The 22657-nt window shown below is 44.0% G+C and overlaps 1 protein-coding gene across 2 annotated transcripts in view; it reads left to right on the forward strand.

Moving 5' to 3' along the window:
• The window catches only part of pdgfra (platelet-derived growth factor receptor, alpha polypeptide), a 25608-nt gene extending 14782 nt beyond the window's left edge, over positions 1-10826 (forward strand). For both annotated transcript variants that reach the window (XM_079740390.1, XM_079740391.1), the window contains exons 19-29: positions 568-672; positions 990-1100; positions 1986-2139; positions 3202-3359; positions 3976-4091; positions 4794-4916; positions 5373-5484; positions 5729-5828; positions 6048-6153; positions 7261-7511; positions 8763-10826. In XM_079740390.1, the coding sequence (XP_079596516.1) occupies positions 568-672; positions 990-1100; positions 1986-2139; positions 3202-3359; positions 3976-4091; positions 4794-4916; positions 5373-5484; positions 5729-5828; positions 6048-6153; positions 7261-7511; positions 8763-8910 (1484 nt within the window). In that variant the 3' untranslated portion in view covers positions 8911-10826. The remainder of the gene's footprint in view (positions 1-567; positions 673-989; positions 1101-1985; positions 2140-3201; positions 3360-3975; positions 4092-4793; positions 4917-5372; positions 5485-5728; positions 5829-6047; positions 6154-7260; positions 7512-8762) is intronic.
• The last annotated feature ends 11831 nt before the right edge of the window (positions 10827-22657 follow it).

Genomic DNA, 22657 nt, shown 5'->3' on the forward strand with positions numbered 1-22657 from the left:
GTGCAGTGCGTTGGGGGTGGTGGTCGTCTCCTGACTGTCTACAGTGGTCTGCAGCATAGTGTAGCTGCTGGCAGGTCGGGCTCTGTGGTCCAGCGGGCGGCTGTCTGGACCGCAGCCGGGATGTTTGGAGGTTTGGCGGATTCTGGATGTTTGAAGTTAGGATGAGATACGGGTGGTTTGCTACTGCTGCGGTGTGTGTGTGTGTGTCTGTGTGTGTGTGTGTGTGTGTGTGTGTGTGTGTGTGTGTGTGTGTGTGCATTTAGCTTCTTGCAAGGAGATACATGTATTACATATATTTATCCCATCAGTTCTTGTTTGGGTGGATCGCAAATCTTTCTAAGGAACTAATGGAGGGTTGATTTCCGCCAGATGTTTGGGGTGTATGACTTGTTACAGGAACCAAGGCTGTGCTCTCCGCCTTCTTCATATTTAACCCTGTGCTCTGTCTGCTACCTGTTCTGGTTTGTGCTGTGTCATGTATTTACCCTGGTGTGTGTGTTTGTGTATGTGTGTGTGTGTGTGTGTGTGTGTGTGTGTGTGTGTGTGTGTGTGTATGTGTGCGTGCAGGTCGTATTCTGGGTTCGGGGGCTTTCGGGAAGGTGGTGGAGGGCACAGCCTACGGACTGAGCCGCTCCCAGCCCGTCATGAAGGTGGCCGTGAAGATGCTCAAACGTAATTATACTTTATTGTAAATGAATCCCCCTTACAAGCTTTATGTGTATTGTTATCATCTATCCCTCGTACAACCTAGTTTATATATATGGGTACGAAGTGTAGTTACTTTCACCAAATGACTGTTGACAGTTTGTGGATTGAATGTTAGCCAAAATGTATTCTACATCTTTATCTAGCCAAGTTACAAATATATAAACATCTTTCTACGCTAATAAAATGCAAACTGTCGAGAAAATGTGACCTGTTACTGTGCGATGGTAATTGGATGAATGAATCAATCGATCAATAATTATTTCATCGTTTGGTGTTTCCAGCCACGGCGCGCTCCAGCGAGAAGCAGGCCTTGATGTCTGAGCTGAAGATCATGACCCACCTGGGACCTCACATCAACATCGTCAACCTGCTGGGAGCCTGCACCAAGTCTGGTGAGGACACACTCACACAGAAACACACACACTAGCGCTAACTCACTAATGACATGCTAATAGACACAAACACACACGCTGTATCATTTGTGGACCTGATCTATTGCTACTCTGAGCCATAACAGTGGTTATGTTGATCCCTACAAATACATGTGCAGATATAATCACACACTTTTACTCACAAACATGCATACAAACACACACTCGCACACACTGACTTATTCCCACTCCAAAAGACAAACACAGAGGCACAAGCCTTGCAAGCTGGTCAACACCATCCACCCTCTTTGTCAAGCTTTCTCACAAACACATATGCACAAACACACACACAAACACGTAGTAAGTGGCATGTGCGTGTCCAGCTGTAATGGACACTAAGGAGTGTTACTCTGGAGCTCTAATGAGGGGTTAGCTTCAAGCTCCGCCCCCTTCTCCCTTCTCCCTTACACACACACACACATACCACCCTCACACCAGAGCTCTGCTTTTAGCATTTCCTAGCTCCTGATAAGATTAGCTAGCAGACATACACCAAACACTCAGTACACTCATACACAGTCTCTCTGCCACCCTCTGCCTCTCTTTCTACCTCTCTCTTTCTCTCCGTCTCTACTTCTCTACCTCTCTCTCTCTTTCTCTCTGTCTTTCGCTCCCTCTCTCGATTCAATTCAAAAGAGCTTGATTGTCATGAAAAATGAACATTGACATTGCCAGAACTGTGGAAAAGTTAAGGAAAGGAAAATGAAAGAAAACGTACATTGAAAGCACGATGAAAAGGTAAAACAAAGTTAAATATAAAGTACAAGTAGCGTAGAAAGGATGAGGTAATGGTCGGGATAGGAGTGACGTAATGAAACCATTTCCTGGAACTCTCTCCCCCACCAGGTCCCATCTACATAATCACAGAGTACTGTCTCTATGGCGACCTGGTCAACTACCTCCACAAGAACCGCGAGAACTTCATCAGCCTGCAGCCAGAAAAGAGCCGGAAAAACCTGGACATTTTTGGCATCAACCCGGTGGACGAGAGTAGCCGCAGGTAACCTTCCATCCCACCTACAACCTCCTTCAGCCCGGACCCACACCCACAACCTCCTTCACTTTAGACCCTCACCCACAACCTCCTTCAGCCCGGACCCACACCCACAACCTCCTAATATATAATAATATTATAATAAACTACCAAAATGCAAACAAAATGTAATATCTTCTTAACCAGGAACCCAAAACATGTTTAAAATGACAGTGTTATATAGTATTGTTATGTTCTATGATAAAGTATCCACACTCAACCAACGCAGTTCAAACTACCCCCCCCCCCCCCCCCCAGCCTGTCTAGCATCTTCACATAATCCAATCCCGGGTCTTAAGTGATCTCGTTTTCACTCTAACCCTATTACCATAGAGCTACCTGTTAATTGTGTCGATGTGGTTGAGAACCAAACACCCCTCCAGCCCCCAACCCCACCACCACTTCCATCCCGTCATACCCTTCCTCACCACCACCACCACCACCTCCACCTCCATCCCATCATCCCCCCCAAGGGGGTCAACCGGGTTGACTGAATGAATCACGCCGACCACACCTCTACCCCACTACAGAGTTCTGTCAGTGGTGGTCCTCACCACCATGTGTGGTCCTTATTCCCATGATGCATCGCTTCCTTACCCAGTCTTTATCTCGCCGTACCCCTTTACATAAACGTAACCGTTGAATGCCGTAACAAAACCCTTTCTAGCTTTATACCTAAACTTACCCCAAAGCAACATAATATTGCTCAAGCATAATGTCAACAATTCCCACTTAATATCCATGGAGGAGGAACATAGAATGGTTGCTCTCTCAAACTAAGAGGATTCTGATATGCAGTTTTACAGAAAGTAGGGTGGGGCCTACATTTTATATTTCTAGAAGTAGGTCACTATGAAAATTTGAATTGCATCATGAATTCACAGTACTATCGTCACAGGCATTCAAACATTCAAAAAACCCTTTTATAATCTGTAACTCTGCATGAAAACAGGACAGTATAGGGAAGTATTGTGTGTTTCCCAGGCCGTCCTGTAACCGGTCTGGTTTTTTCCTCCTCTCGCCACACAGCTACGTCATCCTGTCCTTCGAGGGCAAGGGAGGAGACTACATGGACATGAAGCAGGCGGACAACACCCAGTACGTGCCCATGCTGGAGATGAACAGCTCCAAGTACTCAGACATCATGCGCTCCAACTACGATCACCCCCCCTCGCAGAAAGGATTCGGTGAGAGAGAGAGAGAGAGCGCCCTCTGACTGTTTAATAGAAATTCGTAATGTCTGTCTGTGTCCTCTGCCTTTTTGTTTTGATTGTTATATACTCAACGTGTTGCTTTCACCTAAACTTCCAACCTAACACCAACTCTCACCTAATACCTAACTGTAACTAATACAAACCATAAGCCTAAACTTAATATTAAACCTTAACGTAATATGTTACCTTACATTCCTTAACCATTACCAAAATGTCCATCCTTAATCTTTTACCAAAATTGGGCTTCCTTCATCTGATACAAAATGTTGCTATACCTAACCTCAGTACTAAATTTATCCTTAACTTAAAAAAGTTGACCTTGTCGCACAGCACTCCTTAAGTTAGCCGGGCATTAGCGCTGTATTTGTCTCCATGTTGGTGTAAGGCTGCACCCCTCTCAGTCTCTAGCTCTACCCCAGCCCTGTAATTACACAGACTGGATAATAGTTCCCTGGCTTCTCCCTGCCGCTAGCCAAAAACCTGGCTGGTGCAAGCCGCTGCTATATTTACAGTGAGCGGGCGGACACCCCCCTCTTTTGGTCTGGCTCCTAACTGCCTGTTTTTATTTCATTCATTCTTTTCCATGCAGACGGTGAGACGGACAACCTGCTGTCAGAAGGTGGCAAGGACGGCCTGAGCACCACTGACCTGCTCAGCTTCACCTACCAGGTGGCCAAGGGCATGGAGTTCCTTGCCTCCAAGAACGTGAGTCCAACTTCAACACCGCCGCTGGGTACAGTCCCAAAGTGGTCAGACCCACTCTCAGTGCAAACCAGGGTTTTTAAAAAAAACTAAAAGCTAGGTCTTCCTGGTTGGTTGGCAAGACATCACTTGGTGGGCTCTCTGCGAGTGACCTGCAAACCTGTTGCTACGGTGACAAAGGTTGGCGTGATGCGGTGGTGGTGGCGGCGGCTGGTGTTTTGGGCCTGTGCTGATGACAGGCCTGCAGGCCAGCAGGACTGCATTTAAACCCAGGGTTCCTCTGAGATAAGCCGCCCTTGTGCCAACGACGAGAGGCGAGTGTGTTTGAATATAGCCGGGGACCGGCCAGGGTAGAATTAGCCTCCACTTCCAGCTACTCATTCCCTCTCCCTGGTTATTATCCCCTGGTCAGGGCCGGCCATGTTTACACTAAGGCCCAGGCGTTGGAGGAAACACCAAGTGGAAATTCTAAAGGATTATTACAAATTATACCCCGAAAAAATGTCCCACAGACAGAGGCAGATTTAGATGTGGCGAGTAAACGCTCGACCGACCGACCGACTGAATAACAAAACGGATGTTTTTTGTTGAACGAGTCGGTCGAAGACTTGAAGCACTGGGACTGGCAAACAAACAACAGTGAGGGACGGTGGAAGATGCTGAGTTTGTCGTTCTGATAGTGTGTATGTGTTCTGCCTCCCTCAGTGTGTGCACCGCGATCTGGCGGCCCGGAACGTGCTGCTGTCCCAGGGGAAAATCGTGAAGATCTGCGACTTCGGCCTGGCGCGTGACATCATGCACGACAACAACTATGTCTCCAAAGGCAGCGTAAGTCTGTCTGTCTGTCTGTCTGTCTGTCTGTCTGTCTGTCTGTCTGTCTGTCTGTCTGTCTGTCTGTCTGTCTGTCTGTCTGTCTGTATGTCTGTTTGTTTGTTGCTCTATCTGTCTGTCTGTCTGTTTGTTTGAAAGCAGTACAATTCAGCAGATAGAGCAGGTTGTAGAAGGGGAGGTGGAAGGATTTAGGTTCGATCTCTCATGGTTCAGATGTCCTTCAGCAAGGCATATAACTGCTCCGTTTATATCTGGCTGACATCACCAATGGTGTGGGTGCATGTCTGATCGGGTTGACAGGAAAGAAGATCGAAAACCTTGACCTTGACACAAGTGGTTTATATGCTTTGTTTGAAATGAAGATGGCTTCCATGTATAGGATACAGGTTTTGTTTGTATTGATATGACCTCCATGTGTATACATATTGATTGTGATTGTCTTGCGTTGAACAGACCTTCCTGCCGGTGAAGTGGATGGCACCAGAGAGCATCTTTGATAACCTGTACACTACCCTGAGTGACGTGTGGTCCTACGGGATCCTGTTGTGGGAGATCTTCTCCCTCGGTTAGTTTACACATTGAAGACACACACAACTTTAAGTCATAAATGATGTGTATATGTCCGACTGTTGGAGCCTATACAGTATATGTTTATTTGGAGTAAACTTTTTCCGAAGTTGATGGGACATTTTCAGTGGGAACATTTGTATGACATAAAAATAACATTAAAAACAAAAGTAAGGCTTTCAAAGTGACAGGAAGTGAGATCATGGAGGTATCAGGAACTGATGGGAGTGTTGGGTTTGAAGGTGGGACCCCGTATCCCGGCATGGTGGTGGACCCCAGCTTCTACAACAAGATCAAGAGTGGCTACAGGATGGCCAAGCCAGAGCACGCACCGAGCGACATGTAGGTGCCACCCCGGACTGCGTCATATTTGTATATTTGTGCACGTAAAAGTTCCTATGTATACCTTTCTTCAGCTTTATAGTCTTTTACAAAAACAAATTTATAAATTATACTGGAATTATTACATTATGCTTAGAAAGAAGCCTCTTTATCTGCAGTTTTGAGCTAGTAGCCCTTGTGCTAAGCTTCCTGTGTGTTTCTGTGCCTGGGCGTGTTCAGGTATGAGGTGATGATGCGGTGTTGGAACAGTGAGCCTGAGAAGCGTCCTTCTTTCATGGAACTGACCGAGGCTGTGGCCTCCCTCCTTCCCTCCAGCTACAAGAGAGTGAGTCTCCCCTCCCAACACTCTCTGAACTTTGACCGCTCCACGCTTAAACACCTGCTTTCTATCTCACACTCATGACCTCACAAAGTCATCCACAACCTGATACATTTTGTTCCTGAGACATTTTGTTCCTGAGCCAATGCAATGTGTTCCGCCCAAAGACCACTCCAGTTTATCTGTGTAGCACTCACATTAAAAGGTTTCACAGTAGATCGCTTGCCCTCTCGTTCACTAAAAGCTCTCAAACTAGGACAATGAGTGTGTTGGAGAGAGAGAGAGAGAGAGAGAGAGAGAGAGAGAGAGAGAGAGAGAGCGAGCGCGAGCGCATGTGTGTGTATGAGCGTCTTTATGTGTTTCTGCGGTTTCTCGGGCCCCCAGGGTGACAACAGTGTAAAACAGGGTGCTGTGGGTGCGAAGACCTGTGATTAGAAGGTCAATGTACCAGCTGGAGGTCTTTCTCCCCAACCAACACCCACCACCCCCGGGCTCCAACACCCTGCCATAATGAGCCCCTTCAGGCTGTTAAACACAGCAGCACACATGGTAGATGAAGGACCTCACCGCCACTCCACGTGGCATGGGGGGGGGGGGGGGTTCAAGGCATACTGTGTCTCCACATACTCATGCTCACACGCTCCCACGTACACATGCACACACACACACGTACACACACACACACACACACACACAAACACACACACACACACTGCAGTTCCTCGTTTGCTCATTTGGGTTTAAGCAAAACGAAACAGCTAACAGCCTCTCTTCCGTTATCAGGTCCATTTGCCGTGCATACAATAGATTAGTTCTGGGGTTTACAGGCGCTTAATGGACAGATAAATGTTTTAAAATGATGGTTTTAAAGAATGGAGAACACACTAATTAAACAGTCCTCTTCTGCCACATGACTCCAGTCTTACAACCGATTGCTGTTCTTCCTCCTCCTTTCTTTTCTACCATCTCCACATGTCTACCAGCTTATCCTCCTAAATCTGAACAATTAAAATAGTCTTCAAAGAGAAGAATATGAAAATAAATAACTTACCTAAATTCTCTCTCCTCTCCCCCTCCTCCTCCTCCTCCTCCTCCTCCTCCTTCCGCCTCCAGTGCTACGACCGGGTGAACCAGGACTTCCTGAAGAGTGACCACCCGGCGGTGACCCGCGTGTGCGTGGACACGGACTCGGCCGTCGACGACAACGCCTACATCGGCATCGCCTACAAGAACCACGGCAAGCTGAAGGAGCGCGAGAGCGGCTTCGACGAGCAGCGCCTCAGCTCCGACAGCGGCTACATCATCCCCCTGCCCGACCTGGAACCCCTGTCGGACGACGAGTACGGCAAGAGGAACCGCCACAGGTGAGCAGTTGGGCCCACTCTTGCAAACCTGTGTTGAAGCTGCTCTCGCTTTACGGCTCTCAAACCTTACCGTAGGTACCGGGTGGAGAGAGAGCGGAAAAATGTTGGAACTGAACAAGAGTCCCTGCGTTTCTCTGACATTTGGAAGTGTTGCTATTCACTGACCCGTGATTGACCGGCAGAAATGGATTCCCCGAGCCAATCACGGAAAAGAGGCCCCGATGGGTCAGAATTGCCACAGGAGCGTTCTCAAATCGAAATTGGCTCATACATAGGCAGACACAGTCTACCAGTACAGATATTCTCTCAGCGCATTTCATTCAGTAATAGCTGACAGAAAGCTAGGTCATTTCTATTACATTCAAATGATAGCTCTTTCAAATCCAACAAACTTAAAGCATTTTTTGTGATGCGTTTTTTGAACGTGCTGTAACAACAATAACTACTACTATACACACATCACGTCTGTTTGGGATTCCTACAGATACTCGCTACTATATCGTTTTTTAAACGTTATTATGCAAATCTTGCTCAAATATTGTATGTTTTCAAATTGTGTGACTGTAAGAACTGTAAAACTGCTCAGGGCATATCTTTGAGCTATTTGTTGCCATTTCTTTTTCTACCATATTTTGGTATGAGTATAGAAAGTACACAAATCAGCAGAAAAATCTCTAAGCAAGATGCCTAATGACCTGTATCTGAAATGTAGGTCGCTTTGTATAAAAGCATCCACTAAAATACCCTAGTAAAAAGTCATGCCAAGGAACTGCAGATGTAACCTAGCATCCTGGCTAACCCTGACACATTTACTAAGATGTTTTTAATACAGTACAGTCCCATCCCAAATAAATTCATGAATAAATATTGAAATAGGCAGGGTACAACAGCAAAGTGCCACCACAGTCACACATGGATGTAAAGGTCTAGCACTTACTGTATGTTGTATGTCCTGGCACTTAATGTACACACTTATTGTATGTTGTATGTCCTCACACTTAAAAATAGTACTTAATAGTGTACTTAATAGCGTCTTACCCTAGCTATCTTTGTTGTTCCCAGGGAATGGGTTAACCTAGCAATTATAAATGCTAAGCACTTTTCGTACCGACAGCGATATATTGTTTCTCTTTCTTCTGACAAATGTACTTATTGTAAGTCACTTTGGATAACAGCGTCTGCTAAATGCCCTCGATGTAAACTGTAATGGTCTAGCGAGATGCTGAGCATGTTCCTGGTGTCCTCCCCTAGCTCCCAGACCTCCGATGAGAGCGCAATCGAGACGGGCTCCAGCATCTCAACGTTGGCCAAGCGAGAGGGAGAGACCCTGGAGGACATCACCCTACTGGACGACATGTGCCTGGACTCCAGCGACCTGGTGGAGGATAGCTTCCTGTGACCTTCATGTCCCCTGCTGTGACTCTCTTCCAGACCCTCCCCTCCCCCCCCCCAAAGACCCTCATAGACCCTCTTAGACTTTGGTACATGGACCTTCTCAGATATCCCCTCAGCCCTTCACCTCCAAACCTGCCTCTTGACCAGGACTGCCCCACCAGAGAGGAGGAGAGAAGCACATACCACTTCTTCCTGTTCTCTTAGGGAGGGGGGGGGGGGGTCTCTTGGTGTTTGACTTCATGAAACGTCTCCCTGGGCTCTGCTCCCTAGCAGTCTGGAGGGAGGAAGTGGTGAATACAACGACAATGAATGGACTCTCCGAGCCAGGGGTTCCAGAGCAAAGTTTGGTAGCGTGAGAACGGACTAAACACGCACCAACCGGGGAGAAAGAAAATCCAAAAACGGGAGGGATGAGGTTTCTTATTCCGTAGGGCATTTTTTTTTGTAATATACGTGCAACGATACAATCGAGGAAGGAGGATTCAGTTGTTTGGGTGAAAAATGAAGACCACTGCATTAGCTAATCAGAACCACTAGAGATCCACTGTTTAGACGTGGCCAGTTTCCTTGGTTTACAGAGAGATTGTGAGTGACAATCAATAGTCGCCCCCCCCCCCCGTCCCTCTCCAACCACATCACCCCTCCCTAATTCTCACCCAATGCTGGTACAATCATTCGCATTAGATTCAAAAAAGCACAAGTTTTATGTTACAATTTGTGTACACGACAGTATTATGTTGGCTAACGAAATGGCTCATGAAATGGCTAAAGCAACGGTTAACGAAAAGCAGCGGTACAAAAATATTTTTTTACGTCACCAATGTGTAAACATGTAATGTTTGTGAATATTAGCTAGAGAACTGCCACAGAGTTGTGAGGAGAGGACTAACGGACGTGCCGAAGTCAAATCTTTATTTGTACCGTCTCCGCTTTCCCATGACAGCTTGCTCCAGTAATGGGTGTGTCTAAGAAACCCTAAGCCCAGCGTGATTGTAATGTACATAGTTTGAGAGTGATTTTATATAACAGAGTTATTGACAATAAGATTACAGTATTTTATATGAAAAAATAAGCACATATTAATCCTCTGCACCCGATGGTTGAGCCTTGTTCAGAAATAGAAAACCAAACTCAAAATGTGGTAGACAATGGAGTACACTTCTGGTCAATTGAGGACTTTCAGCTCATAACGTTTTACACTGCAGTTTTGAAGTACTGCTCCACAACGACACACACCTTGTTCATTTGTATTAGTCATGGATACTACAACAAGAAATGAATCTCTACCAAAGCACAGAGGACTATGTTTCAGTTTAATTACTTTCAGTCGACCACACTTTAATAGAAGTTTCCTTTTGCCTAATATAACGCACCACAATGATAAAATAAAAATAAAAATCTATGCCTTACTCTGCATGTTACCAAAAAGTAGCTAGAAGATATATAGCCATACCAGCATATTTGTTTACCAAGTAGAACCTTAGCGAACAAATAAAAATACACCAGAAAAGAGAATAGGGAGAAGAAAGTGTTTTAGCTCCTTTGGAACGCGAGGGCTTTGGATCAGAGCCAAGACACTTGGACAGAAGCCGTATTCCTCCTGATCCTCCAGCTAAATCCAGCGCACCGTACACCCAAACTCTCCATCCCTCTCACTGGCACTTCCCCCTCTCTGCCCTACTGCCGGGTGGAAGACGTGGAGACAAATTGGCGCCAGTGCGCTTTTCTTTATCTTCTGCTGTGCTAATATTGTTGTACGCATCGTCCTTGGCTTCAGCACTGCCTTCCCTGTGGTACACCTCCGTTGGTACGTTGGGTCAGTATAGGCCCAAGCCGCTTCTCCCAATACACACATTATTACTCTGTTTTCCTATACATTATGTACATTCAGATGATTTATATTTCAATAAAAGATTTATAATGTAACTCTTGCCATGTCTTTTTGTTTGCTAATGTTTGGTTGGTGTTTAGGTACATTAGTTAAGAGATTTTAGCTTTAGGTATGATGTTAGAGAAAGTTAATTTTAGGTAGGTTAGATAAGTTCAGGTGTTAGAGAGGGTAAGAGATGATTCCGTCATTAGGTTAGAGATTATTTACTTTCCCTAGTTCTGCACTCATTTCTGAGTTAAGTACCTGCTTTCAATCATTTTAGTGATTGGGTTCACACGAAACATTGTCAGTGTGTGTGCGTGTGTGTGTGTGTGCGTGTGCGTGCGTGCGTGCGTGCGTGCGTGTGTGTGTGTGTGTGTGTGAGTGAGAGAGAGAGAAAGAGAGAGATATTGCGTGTGCTTATATATAGCTGTGTGCGCTTAACTGTGGACTTGGAACGGTACATACATACTGTATGTCCGTCCGACTGAGACTTGAACATTAGCAGTTACTGTAATTTCCCACCAGAGGGCGCACGTGTGTCAACGAAATATAAAAAACACCAGGAGCCAAAAAAGCCGGCAAATGGTTGTCTGGCCTCAAAGTACCAATGATAACCAAATACCTGAAACAAAAGCCATGCTGTTTCAAGCTTTGAAGAGCTTCTCCATCTGTACATGGCGGTAGCATGCTTTGCCGCAAAGATGACCGTATAACGATATCTGTGGCAGCCACTTCCTGCTGTCGATAAAATAATTAGCTCCGGCACATTTAATATTTATAATTTATCATTTTCCAATTTCTTACAGATAAAAAAGTTATTGAAATGGCTACATCTTTTTTTTTTATGGAAGAACAATTTCACAGTATATTGCATTAAAGTTGTAAAGCTTTTTTTTATAAGACACATATTTTTGCTTTCAACTAGCCTGTAGATCGAATAGCCGGGACACATCTGTTAATAACAATCGATTTCGATTTCTGTAATATTATCAATTAAATCACATCCTAGCTGATAAATTCTATGCTGGCCAGCCCCATCTTTCTTAGTATACAAGAATCCTAACATTGACACTCCCCAACCCCTCCCCAAATCCCTCACAAAACCCCTCCCCAAAATGCTACCACTATCGCCAGCCATTCCGCCGCCCTGCGCTAGTCTCACAGCAGGTCAGAGTGGACAGAACATTGTTATTTTATTTTTTTTATAAGAAAGTCTTCCGCCTATTGACTCGGAGGGGCTCAAATTGACACATTGTGACAATAATGTTTTTTACAAGATGATTTTTGGTTTTATGCTGTAGTGCTGGTTTTATGTCGAGTAAGTGTTGTCAAAATAAAAGCAGCCGCTTCTACTGTAGAGACACAGCAGCAATCAAGGTAAAGCAACTTATTTATGACAAAGAAGGTGAGCAAAGATGCAAGCTTGTCTTTCTGTCCTGGGTGAAAAGCCTATCCTTAAAGAATCTGTATGAATACATTACTTATTTTCACATGAGAAAAGGCCACAAAGGCTCAGGCCTACAATGTTTTAGAAAACCGATCCCAATGGGGTCGACCAAAGATTTGGCCTTAACTCAATGCTGCCTTTAATGCTCAACGGACAAGAAATATGATTTACCAACACGGTGAAGGATCATTTACGGCGGTGAAAAAGAATAGCGAGGCCCGACCAGGAACCACGGCCCCACCACGGTTGGTGGCTTGGGGGGTGGGGGGAGATGGAATGAAATTGTATCTCATTTTACTGCGTGAGAGTGAGAGGCAATCCGATTTGTGTGTATTTGGCTGCACGAGTGATGTTGGGACTATTCGATTAGGGATCTCTTTAGTTTGTTTGACACGTAACATCAGTCTGCTTGGTGAAACTGGACGCCGGTCGGACGGCCTTAACAGCCGCTTGGTCTCCCCACGCCGCCCCGCTGGGAGCAGGGCGTGCGCGCCTGCGCCGTGTGCGCACTGCTCTCGTTTCAAACACCCCCCTCGCAACTGTATGTGTGCGTGTGTGTGTGTGTGTGTGTGTGTGTGTCTGTGTGTGTGTGTGTTATCGTGTGTGTGTTTGTGTGGCTGGGTGGGTGGGTGGGTTGTGTGTGTGTCTGAGTCTTTGTGTGTCTGTGTGTTTTTGTGTGGTGTGTGTGTTTGTTTGTGTGGGTGGGTGGGGGGGTATTTATGTGTGTTTTCCAGACCCGGGCCTAACGAGGGGCTGTTGTGGCCCCCACCCCTGTAAGCGATCCTTTAAATGATCTGTCATTACGAAAACGAACATCACGTTTGACCTCAGATTACATTTGCTCCTTTGTTTGAAAACATTCGGACAGAATGGGCGATAGGCAAACACAAAATGCAACTAGTCTAGTCTCTAGACAATAATACACAGGGATGGCAATTCAACCAAGTTTGTCTCTCTCTCCCTCTTTCTTTCTCTCTCTGTCTATGTCTCTGTCTCTCTCTCTAGGTCCCTATCTTTCTCTGTCTTCGTCTCTATCTTTCTCTCTCTGCCCCTCTCACACGAACTGAGCTCCTTGTCTGATTTATAGTGCTGCAGACTGTGTTGTCGGTATGTCGCTGTAAGGCAGGGAATGAAAATGCTAACTCATGACTGCGAAGAAGTTCTGCTCGCAGATATCATATGAGTGGCTCTAGGCTCGGGCAGTACAGTGTTTAAAAAATATTTCATAACATATAAAAATATTTCAAAAGCATGCTTTTAGCTCCACCACATCGTTATACATCGATTAACCACTTCCTTCATGTATACAAATATATATATAGACATGCAATGCATCATTGCTTGTCGAAGAAATAAAGAAAGAAGTTTTGATGATAAGATACCGAGAAGCCTGGGGTCTTGGTACATTTTTCAAAGAGACCAGGGTAAAATAAACAGAAAACGTAATATTATACTTTTATTTTCCGGAACATTATCATTTTATGTTCACCCCGGGGGGAAAGGAAGTATCTAGCTGTCAAATATTATCAGGACTTTGGAATACATACACATGACATACACATTCTCCATAAAAATAATTACCACAACTTCTACTAGTATTAGTACTACTGTTGCTATTAAGACTACAAGTATTACCAGTTTAATATGTTTAATACTGATCAGATTATACTGCTAACTACTACCCTAACTACTACTACGACTACTATGTCTTATATTTGTCTATTACAAATATTATTTGGCTAACTACTACGGCTGCCACCAATACTACTACTAACAATGATGACAACATTACTAACATGATTGCTGCTGATTTCTGAGATTTCATAACAGGGGAAATAAACAGAAAATATGCTCAAAGGGGGAACACGACACAAGGATTAAACCACGCAAACAACAACACGTAATAGAACTGCAATGTAACCTTTTGCTATACACAGAAACAAGAAAGAAATGAAAAATAGCAGACAAACGGTGGCAGACACTGAGGAACATAAAAGAGAACTATCATGCACAACACTTTGACAGTTTTTTCCGAATTGGACAAATGGAAAACGCAAATCCCGGGCATATGATGTCAATGGTCCCAACTTTTCCACGGAAACAGAGTTGATGCTGCTGACGGCGATGAAGCAGTACAGAAAATGACGAGCAATTAGGAAAAGCGTTGCCCTTTAAAGAACATGCAACACGTGAACTTTATCAGTAAACGTGACATGTTGTGGTTTGGTTCAAGATGGTGACAGATGGTCATTACTTCTGTCTGGCGCAAGGGGAGAACCTAATCGCAGGGTTTCAAACCCTCAACTCAAAGTAGGTAAATTTAGGAGTTACCAGAGAATTTAAAAACACGGATACAGTAGAACGTAATCAGAAATCCCAAACGAGAAACTGGAAAAACAAGCTGTACATGGTGTTGGCATCTTAAGAGTAAAAGTTTATTCCTGCCCTGCTTTCAATGAACTGCAGACACCATTAACTGACATCATAAGCATTTGCATGGTTAAGAATTAAACATGCAAGTTGAAACAAAATGGAGGGTTGTGTACCTCAACATTATTGTGTCCAGTTGACCAAATGGTGACATATTTCTGGGGTGATCCAATGTTCAGGTATTCGTTCAGTTATTGGTAGCAGGCCAGATGAGGTTGTTCCCTGCGGGCCAATCCCTTGTCACTCTAATCTAATTAAATATGATCTACCCATGAGAATTGATCTTCCTTTTAAACAAATACCCATGGTTGTTGTTCTACCGAGTCCTAGCCCAATTGAATTGAGCCTCCTGCCTTTTGACTCAAGTGATGGTATTAGGGACGTTGACTGAAAACACATTGTGGCTTTGCTCTTCCTGCCCTGTTAGTTCACTAGGTAGGGCAGCCATTTTCTTAGTCGAGCTCCTTGCCGCTGACTCATTATCTTTCCCATTCTGTTGTCATGCTTTCTGTTTTCACAGTAAACAAGACCTTATGGTCTTTTGTAAATCCACTAATGAAGCGCCTTGAAGTAAGGAAAGATTTCTTCTACATAATTTTGTTCACATGGTCCTGCAGGGGAGGGGGGAGGGGCTATGTTAGGGGGTGGAGGGGAAGATAGGTGTGTGTTTGTGTGTGTGTGTGTGTGTGTGTGTGTGTGTGTGTGTGTGTGTGTGTGTGTGTGTGTGTCTGGACATGTTTGTGTTTCTGTGTGTGTGTGTGTGTGTCTGGTCATGTTTGTGTTGTGTGTGTGTGTGTGTGTGTGTGTGTGTGTGTGTGTGTGTGTGTGTGTGTGTGTGTGTGTGTGTGTGTGTGTTTGTGTGTGTGTGTGTTTGTGTGTGTGTGTGTGTGTGTGTGTGTGTGTGTGTGTGTGTGTGTGTGTGTGTGTGTGTTTGTGTGTGTGTGTGTTTGTGGGTGTTGGTCATGTGCTAGGGCCCCGGGGTCCACAGCCTTTACAATCATGTGATCAGTGACAACAGGCATACACGGTGGTCTGTTGGAGCCAGGGGGCGTGAGAAGTGGAGGGGTACGCCTTACAGAAAAAATCAAAAAATCCCCCCCTGGCCTTCCTCCTATTGCATGTGAATGATCAGGTTGCTCTGTTAGGCGTTTTATACATTAGCTGTGGTGGTTTGAAGATAAGGTAACACTCTGTCCAGCTATGCTAGCTACAGTTGCTGGTTCTCCAAGCATCTCTAACTGGTTCTCGAAGCCTCTCTACCTGGTTTGCGAAACCTCTCTTTCTGGTTCTCGGAGCCTCTCTTCCTGGTTCTCCAAGCGTCTCTATCTAGTTTGCAAAGCCTATCTCTTTCTGTTTCTTGGAGCCTCTCTTCCTTGTTCTCTGAGCCTCTCTTTCTTAGTTTCTCTTCCTGGTTGTGGGGGCTACTATGCGGTTGTTTGGGCCTACCACTTGGTTTCCTGCCCAATGAGCTGCAGCTCAGACAACCAGCTGTGTCAGCTCACAGTAATAGTATGTGGTATAAGAAAATAAAAAATTCCATGGAAATTAGTTTTTCATAAAACAATAACCACCTCCTTAAGTAAACGTAAGTCTTTGATATAAACTCTAGCTAGAACAATAAGTAATCATCTTGGCCCATATGTTGGGGTAAAGTCACATTCTGTGCTAAAAGCCGAAACCTGTTGGTAAAGAGAACATGCTGATAATCCTGTTCTTCCTTTGTCGGCTGGATCAAACTGAAATATGAATATTACATGAATAATATGAAGTACATGAGTAAGTACGTAAGTAGGAATGCTCAATTGGTTCCCAAAGCATTGGACTTCTTCCACCCCTACACACGCTCTTTCTGTCCTCTCCTGAGGAGAAACTACCCCAATTTACACTTTTTCATAGCCCCCCTCCATGTTCCAAAAGGTTCAAGGCACTTTCAGCTGGCCCACAGTATGTCAGGGACATTGATTCGGACCTGAGACGACACATGGTTCGAGTCCCGCGCGACCCTGTGGCACAGCGGGCGTGGTGGCTCATCCTGAATTGTGAGAGATCAACGCATATTGACAGTAAAGGGGATGCACTGCTGTCAGGTGTGAAGTCACTCTGCACCGTGTGAAGGTTTAAGGAATCATGATATATTTATCCAGTTTACGAAAACTGCAGCCAAACATTTTTCTCACATGCCTAAAATTGCTGTGACGTTTGGAACGCAACCATTCATCAATAATACGTCATGGGTCAGCGCAGGGTTTAGGGTTACCATGAAATTCCTTGTGAAAGCCCACTTGGTGGAGAGGTTCCTGATCAATGAGCTATGGATGGCCAGCCTTCACAGCAACACAGCGCGGCATTGAGTCGGCTGGTGTGAAACCACCCACTCATCACTGTCGCTGTTTTACTGTTCCTGTCAGAGGGACAAACACTCTCTCAGAGAGGGAATATGCGAGTAATTAATGTTGAAAATTAGTTTCTCGCAGTTAAGATAACTTGAGGGGGGAGAGAGGCAGGGATGATGTTATCTGCGGCCATGCATGCGTATGTTAGACACTGAGAAGTAGGTTGTGTTCGCATTGTATGTTTGCGTGGATGTGGGTGTTTGTGTGTGTGTGTATGTGTGCTGAGTATTTGAAAACTAATTAGGCACAGAATTTTTTATTTTGCACATTTAATATTCTCGAAGATGGATTACACATGTGTTAATATTGGTATATGTAAATGTTTTCTAATACAAATTTACAGAGTGAATATGGAGAGTTTCTCATGCTGTTACTGATAGTCAAATAAGCACTGATGAGAAGATTCGGTGGCTACAGAGTTTCCAGGGAATTAATTTGACTAATTTGTACTACTCGTGTGTGCTAATTATTAAAATGACTATGTGTAAGATATGTACAAGAAGAAATTGCCAATATGTGAACAGGTAGTTATTTCACTTAAATCACCTTCCCTGAGTATCTCCATTGCGTAGCCTGTGGGCTGTTTTATATTATATTTAACTTGGATGGTTATGCCAGGCAAAAAGGAAGGAAATTACATCTAACTTTTAATTACGATTCTTTATACCTCCAAATACTGAGTATAACCCTTCTTAAAAGATGGAGCCAAGGGTAAGAGAGGAAAACTAAACGTAAAGGGTGATATCATGCTTTTTCGACTTTTCCTTTTGATTTAGGATGTATGCATACATATTTTACATTTGTTATCGACCCTATTTTTCTCAACCAGTTCTATGAGCTTGTGATGATGAATATGTGAAAAGTTATTCATAGTAAGTACCTTATTACTTAGGTTTAATCATACTGAATTTATTATAAAGTAAACATTTAAAATTACACTTATATTAGTAAACCTATTACAAAGTCAATATTCACTTTCTCTTGTACCAACACTATCATGTCACTGTCACCTAGTGTACTCTAGTTGTTACCCAATAAAAGTAAGTTGCTACAGTTCAGATATTAAATAAGATAATTAAAGGGTAATTTAAGGCATTTAACTGACAATGAAAACATAAAATATCATTCCTTGTTGAATGATGCTACTTGTAAAACTTTAAAACTCATCGTCAGCGCAAACTTTGATCATTGACTTTGAGCGACATTCTTTTACATGCAAGATTACAAGCTCATTGCACATGCACACCTTCACACAAACGCACACACACACACACACACACACACACGCACACACACACACACACACAAACACACACACACACATAAACACACACGTATACACACACATAGATGCAGTAACCCAATAACCTTTCACAGGATTTATATTTAGTGACCATTTTAATGCAGTTTCCTCCAGTGGCTTTCCAGTCTGTTTGAGTTGTGCTCGGGTGGCTAACTCTATCCTTATCTGATGGAGATACTAACATACTGTTCCCCCCCACACACACACACACACACATACAATGTCATGCTCCTCTTACCCTTTTGTGATCCAGTTCCAAAAAGTCTCCTCCACATTGACATGAGTCAGTTAATCATTACCTATGTAAAAGAGAAGGGTTTATCAAAAAAAGTTATGTTATAAATGTCATTGGTGTCCCCATACAACCACAGCAGTCAGACATTATTTGATAATGTGTGAAACATGCAGGGTCCATTAGACAAATATACCTGTTTAATCAAAGATTTTCTTGTAAGTAATTCTGTTTAGTCACCATCTATCGTCAAATAAGGTAAGACATTGTTTATTGAGCCTTTTGCCCACTGACTAAAGCCCTTGCATTTGAAGCATTATGAATTTTACAAACTGGATGTCTTCTGTGACCGGTTTAGTAGTTAGTTCTACTAAAATTACAGCCTATTGCAAAAGGTGTCGACAAAGAGAACAAAACTCAAGATTGCCACTTGTAAGAACAGTACATCTTAACAACTTATTTTGTACCAGAATATGGCTACAGTACCAGGTCTATATGATAGCAGGTAGCTAGAGTAGCAGATATATCTAATAGCTGGTAGCTACAACGGCAGGTCTATATGATAGCAGGTAGCTACAGTAGCAGGTCTATGTGATTACAGGTAGCTACTGTGGCAGGTCTATATGAACGCAGGTACATACAGTAGCAGCTATCTAGTAGCAGGTCTATATGATAGCAGGTAGCCACATTTGCAGGTCTGTCGGATAGCAGCCAGCCATTGGATAATTTAGGCAGGTGTATTTGGAGTTATTTGCTGTGCCGTGGTCGAGCTGTGACCCTGAACACAGAACCAAACTCAGACTCACCACCAGCACCAAAACTTGCACCCATAGTGCACATTCACATGGTTATATTGGACCATGTTATATTTGGAACATATGGTGGCCTGACACTTCCTCTCCTCTGACTGATTGGCTGCGGGTCACTGCCGTGCCAACTGGTTTATGGTTGATCTACAATGGACAAACAATGTGGTCATGTGACCAGTCCAAACTGAAACGGAAATGCCAAATATTACTTTTCACAGTGTATTCTCCTACAACGGATGACTTTTCATCACGTTTTGAACAACCCACAAATAAAAGATAAAATCTTTTAAAGTCATGTTGATAGGATGTCATTGTGAGAATTGCATGGCCCAAAGTTCAAATAAATAAAGGGTTTTATGTGAAATAAAACTTTTTAAAAAATTGTATTTAAGGGAGGGTTGGCTGAAAAAACCCTCCCTTCAAAAATTGTTATTGTGTGGGTCAATATAATGAAGGTAAATAGTTACTCTATCGGTTTGTGCACACTCACAATCATGAGTTGAAAACACATCATAGGACCTTGGGTTGGGTCGCCATCAGGGAAGATTTAGAAAGGTAACTCTTCTCCATTGAATCTTAGAATATGCTAAATGTATGTTTAATCCAAACATCTAAAAATAAAGATTTATATCTACCTGAATTCTCCCATCCAGGGACTCCTCTAGAGGAAGTTTGTTGGGACTTTATATCTAAATTTGTGTTTATTTACAGTTATCATTAGAGACACCTTTATACCATAAGATACAGCCTATTACCTGAAGGCAGGTGGAGGATAATGGGGATACACCCCAGAACCTTTTATCTGGGAGCCAAACCCCAAAGACTATCTTCTAGCCCTGCATCATCCAAAGGGGTTCCAGGTCAATTGGTGGGGAGACTTCAGCATACTTCGCTTTAACAACAATCCATAACTTTCCTCATCTCTCTTTATTTATATATCGCTGTATTAGCAGAAACAAACAGTGGGTAGAGTCATATGACAAAATAGACCCACAATCCATGGAAACATGGCACAGCATGATGCTTGTTCATATGATGCCAGTTTCAGGGCCAGTTGACCCTATGGCTTCTTCTCCAGAAAAAAGAATTCATGTCTCTTAGGTCTTGGAGGAGCTCTAAAAACAACCCCACGGATCCTGGTGGAACATGCGAGGGAGGAACAAAGACGAGTTGTTGTGGTGCCGGAGATGCTGGACGACTGCTGTGCGATTCCCCCCTAGGCCTATTGAGGAAATCACATGCAAGAGTTATAACAAGCCTCAGTACCCCAACCTCGACCCTGGTTGTCTTACCCCCGTTACTCTTGACTCAATGGTACCATTATGCTGTTCTCTGTCCCTGTGCAGCCTGGCGCTCTCCGTTTATCAGGCAGATTGTCTATGCAGCCCTACGTCCACCGGCCGCTGTGGTGAGGCGCAGCCAGGGAAGGGCTTGGAAACGCAGCCGTCCTCCACGAGATCCGACATCCATGAGGATAGAAAAGGGACAGGACTTATGGGGGCCCATTCCTAAGCGTTACAGTTAAAGGCGAAAGCTTGTTGCAACAAGTTACCCGCGCAACGTTGACCGTGGTGCTAGCAACTGGGCTGACAGGGGCCGTCAGGTGCCTTGCTTAAAGACACCCATTAGTTACAATTCTTTGTAATAAAATATAAAAATTGAGATGGAGGTGATGGAGCAGAAGGATTGAACACGCAGCCCTGTCAGTGGGCTTTGTCTGAAACTACTTCTACCCCAAACTTCCAACGTACAAGTCAGCAAGACAAGTCTCTCTCTCTCTCCCCCCCTCTCTCTCTCTATCCCCCTCTCTCTCCTCTCTCCCCTCTCTCTCTCTCTCTCTCTCTCTCTCTCTCTCTCTATCCCCCTCTCTCTCTCTCCCCCCCTCTATCTCACTCTCTCTCTCTTTCTCACCCCCCTCTTTCTTTCTCTCTCTCTCTCTCTCTCTCTCTCTCTATCCCCCTCTCTCTGTCTCTGTCTCTCTCCTCTCTCCCCTCTCCCTCTGTCTCTCTCTCTCCTCCCTCCATCCCTATCTCTTTCTCTCTCTCTCTCTCTCTCTCTGTCTCTGTCTCTCTCCTCTCTCCCCTCTGTCTCTCTCTCTCTCCTCCCTCCATCCCTATCTCTTTCTCTCTCTCTCTCTCTCTCTCTCTCTCTCTCTCAGATGTCACATGTGTGCGTTGGTCTTGATATTTCCCTGACTATGTTACAGCAAGAGAGAGCAATGGTGAGTGCTGACATACACTGATTTCACCAAGTTGCCAATCAGCAGAGGCCATTCCTGCTATCACTTCACTCCCTGGGGGTCCCAGCTGTGAGTGACAGGGTGTGGGGGGTAAACTGAGGTGAATTGAGGTCAAATTAAACACGACCATCGATGCTTGTTGCACTGTGATTTTTGAGAAAGATAATGAGTAAAAAACAAAAATAGTGAGAACTAGTGCTGAATCTACAATATCTTCTCCTAAAACTTTGGATTGAATGCATACACTGAATGTTCACAGCATCACTTTCTTATGAAATGTAAAACCATAAAAACATAATGACAATATTCAAAAACAACATCCCGCGGCTCTAGAAGAATATACATTTGGGAATTTGACCAAAATAAATTGTGGTAATCGCTTTCCCCAGAAGTAATAATTTCCCCCTCATATCATAAAAGTCATTTGGGCTGATGGTAAAATCAATGGGTGTAATTGGCCGGTTTTACAGGACTGAACGCGTCGAGGTAGTCCAATTAGAGATCTGGTTTCCAGGCCTCAGCCATCTGAGCCCTTTAAGAGTGGTCTGTCGCTCTCAAATGTATAAGAAATTGATCCTAAAATTGAAAACTGAAGCTTGACCACCTTCTTAAATCACCTCACATAGCCAACGGACGTTTCCTCTTCCAATAAATCCGGAGGCCCTGAGAACAAGGTATACGTTTAAAAATGGGTCATGTAGCAGACATGTTTGTTCGAGTGAGGCTGATATTAACCAAAGCACGCTGGAACTGCAGGAATTTAAGTGCTGCACGATCGCGTTTCAAACGAGGATATGCGTGAAGGAGTCCAAAGCAAACGTGATTCTGGATCACTTTGTAAATTGTGTTTTAACTATCAATAAATAGTTGGCGAAACCTGGATACAAATTGATGTTGGAAGGAAGTTTGGAATAATAGTATGGAATCCATAAGCCAAACCATATGTTACAAATATCTCTTTCGTCAGAACCGACCCAAATGTCGACCAGTAGGCCTACCACATCAATCAACGTCTCAATTTCAAA

The sequence above is a fragment of the Pollachius pollachius genome (genome assembly GCF_949987615.1).
Source record: "Pollachius pollachius genome assembly, chromosome: 7".
In the NCBI taxonomy this organism is placed as follows: domain Eukaryota; kingdom Metazoa; phylum Chordata; class Actinopteri; order Gadiformes; family Gadidae; genus Pollachius; species Pollachius pollachius.